This window comes from Dendrobium catenatum, unplaced genomic scaffold, assembly GCF_001605985.2.
Source record: "Dendrobium catenatum unplaced genomic scaffold, ASM160598v2 original_scaffold_156719, whole genome shotgun sequence".
Lineage (NCBI taxonomy): Eukaryota > Viridiplantae > Streptophyta > Magnoliopsida > Asparagales > Orchidaceae > Dendrobium > Dendrobium catenatum.
The window spans coordinates 1-3,078 of NW_021475146.1; the positions used below are offsets into that span (position 1 = coordinate 1).

General features: G+C 34.8%; 1 protein-coding gene across 1 annotated transcript; it reads right to left on the minus strand.

Annotated features, from left to right (window-relative positions):
• Positions 1-2,248: 2,248 nt before the first annotated feature.
• LOC110099046 (germin-like protein 3-7) lies at positions 2,249-2,645 on the minus strand (the record flags this gene model as incomplete). The annotated part of the gene is given in 1 exon segment (XM_020826066.1): positions 2,249-2,645. A coding segment is annotated over 1 exon segment (273 nt), but the record flags the coding sequence as incomplete, so codon positions are not given.
• Between the last annotated feature and the right edge of the window lie 433 nt (positions 2,646-3,078).

Here is a 3,078-nt window from a genome sequence, read left to right on the forward strand (position 1 = left end):
GGGAGAGAAAGGAATGGATGGGCTGGTTTATATAGAATTTTAAATAATTGGTGGGATAGGACCGTTAGGTGGAAGGTCAATTTTTGGAAGTTGTGATAGATAAATCAGTTAAGTTGGCCTCCAGTCATTCTTGTCTTAGGCTTGAAATTTATGGAGCATATAAAATCATATTTTTATATATATTAGTATATTTTTTTATGTAGTGAAATATAAAAAGATGTTAAATAAAAAATCTTAATATTTATAGATGGAATGTAATTCCCTCTAGGATGAGAATATTATATTCTCTATATAAAATGTTTCATAATTTTTTTTTTTAGTTAAAACTCATAGAGGGGTTTTTGCGTTAATTCAAAAATAGATATAACTCCTTAAGGGTACATAGAACAACTAATGCTCAAAGAGATACATCTAAAACAAAAAATAAACCTAAGAGGTTACGATCCCTACTGAATTATAAAAATAAAATAGAAAGAAAAAACCACGGGGCAGCAATGAGCCACCATCAAAAAAGGAGCCAGAGCCCTGAACAACCAAAAAGCATAGCACTTGTAGCATAAGCTTGTAGCAGAAGCGAACCACCTGAACCAACCTAGCAGACCAAAATTCAAAGACCCAAACCATGGTCTAAAACTTGCAAGAAAAAAAAATAAAACTTCAAATAAAATCAAATAATCACATCCTCAATAAAGAAACAAACACAATAACAAAACAAGAGCAGACCAGTCAGATGACCAAAACCCACAACAACCAGTCAGGGAATCTCCAACTAAACAGCTGAGCCCACCACAATAGGGCAACACACCAAAAAGATAAAAAATCAAACCCACTAATAACCATCACTAACAACTAGCCCAAAAGACTCCAACCACCAACAAACAGAAGCCATCAAACACAGGACCCCAACCAAACGGATGATATTGGAGGCTAGACTTTGGAGATTGAAAGCATTATGGAGATCAATATAGGTCAACTTCCCAAATTTCTCGAATCTTATAATTCATTTATCTTTTTTTTGTTTTCTCAATGCAAGTGAGATTGTTTTATTAGTTTTTTGAAGTGGCGGCGGTGTTTTAAGTGATGTTATAGTGAGGATATTAAATGATATAACGAAAATAAGATTATGGTGAGGCTCTTAAATAATAAAGTTATGGTGCACTTAAGATATATAATCTCAACAAAGTCATGAAGAAGATGACCATAGGGCAAGTGGGGTCATGATATGTAACTTAAAGGAGATGACAATTATGATGCAAGCAAGGTTGCCTTTTTAAGTCTTGGAGGACATTATTATAGAATAGAAGAGATGATGTATGTTTCATAGGAGTTGGTTGTGTCTTGAGATCAAGCTTATGGTGTTGGCTTTGAAGGAGGTGACTACTAACAAAAGGAAGGATTTGATGGAAGTATTGAAGGTGATCATTAGAGCATATGTGAGCTTGCAGTGTAGGACTTGATGTAATGCTAACTATATTATATGTGAGGTGCTTACATACATATAGGGACAATTGCAGTCATAAATATAGTCATCGCATAAATATAATGAGGGAAGACATCACAGATATGTAAATTAGTAATGTAAGGGATAGATTTATACAAAACTTATGAAGTTTATCATAGATTGTATCACATAAAGTGATATGATTCTCCAGTAAATAAGAATCAATATGCTCGAGGAAAGCATTGCATATGTACAACATGGCGTAAATCATATCAAGGTAGCCTTCGTATACGTTGGCTTTCTTGTGAAGAATAGGGGTCTTTTTATATTTTTTTTGGAGTGACATATCTTATACATATGGAGAAGATATATGAAAAATTTGGATTGTTCCATTATACGACTGATATCAAATCCCTCAATCATAGAGTGTCATTTGAACATTTATATGTCCTAATGATATCAGAATAAAGCGATCTTGTGCTCATTGGATTTGTCTTGTTGATATGCTCTATTCGACTATAAACATGTCATATTCTGATATCATTTGGTCATCCAATTGATGTTTTAAAGCTTTCAAGCATGTTTTGATCATTTGATTTGGGTTCATCATGGATTGGACTGAAGTTAGTGTCATTGCGTTTGCTTCTCAGAGATGTTCAATTTGACTATAAGTTTGTTGAAATCAAAGCTCGGATGATTATCTCAAATCTATTTTTAAAAGTTTTCTATTCATATATAGCATCAAAATTCATGCCCGGCCAAGATTATTTTTTAGTGGCATATCAATAATTAAAAAACTATTCAAGATTGAAAATATTACCTTTAATCTTTATATTTCATTCATATATCAAACACACAAATCAGTGAAATCACATATGAGAGACTAGAACCTACAACCTCTTTGTAAATCTTGACAAATTTTATGACCTTCTCATCCAAACTTAGCCCTGATCTCCTGCACAACCTCCTCCCCCACTCCAAACGCCTCACGCAACACCGCATCCGGCACCGCCGGCTTCGACCCAAAAAGCTCCGCCGCCGGAATCACTATTCCCGGGAGCTGACTATTAAACGCCACGGTGGCCGTCGCTATCCCCTGTCCCACATTATACTCGAAATGAACCAAACCCATCGGTATCACGAACAACCCCCCCGCCCCCACGACCTTGGAGAAATACTTGCCGTCGGTTGCCACGAAGCCGATTGAGAGCGGATTTTCATGGCTTGAGAGCACTGAGGCGGGAGAGAAAGGAATGGATGGGCTGGTTTATATAGAATTTTAAATAATTGGTGGGATAGGACCGTTAGGTGGAGGGTCAACTTTTGGAAGTTGTGATAGATAAATCATTCTACAGTTAAGTTGGCCTCCAGTCATTCTTGTCTTAGGCTTGAGTTTTATGGAGCATATAAAATCATATTTTTTTATATATTAGTATATTTTTTATGTAGTGAAACATAAAAAGATGTTAAATAAAAAATCTTAATATTTATAGATGGAACGTAATTCCCTCTAGGATGAGAATATTATATTCTCTATATAAGATGTTTCATAATTTTTTTTTTAGTTAAAACTCATAGAGGGGTTTTTACGTTAATTCAAAAATAGATATAACTCCTTAAGGGGACATAGAACCACT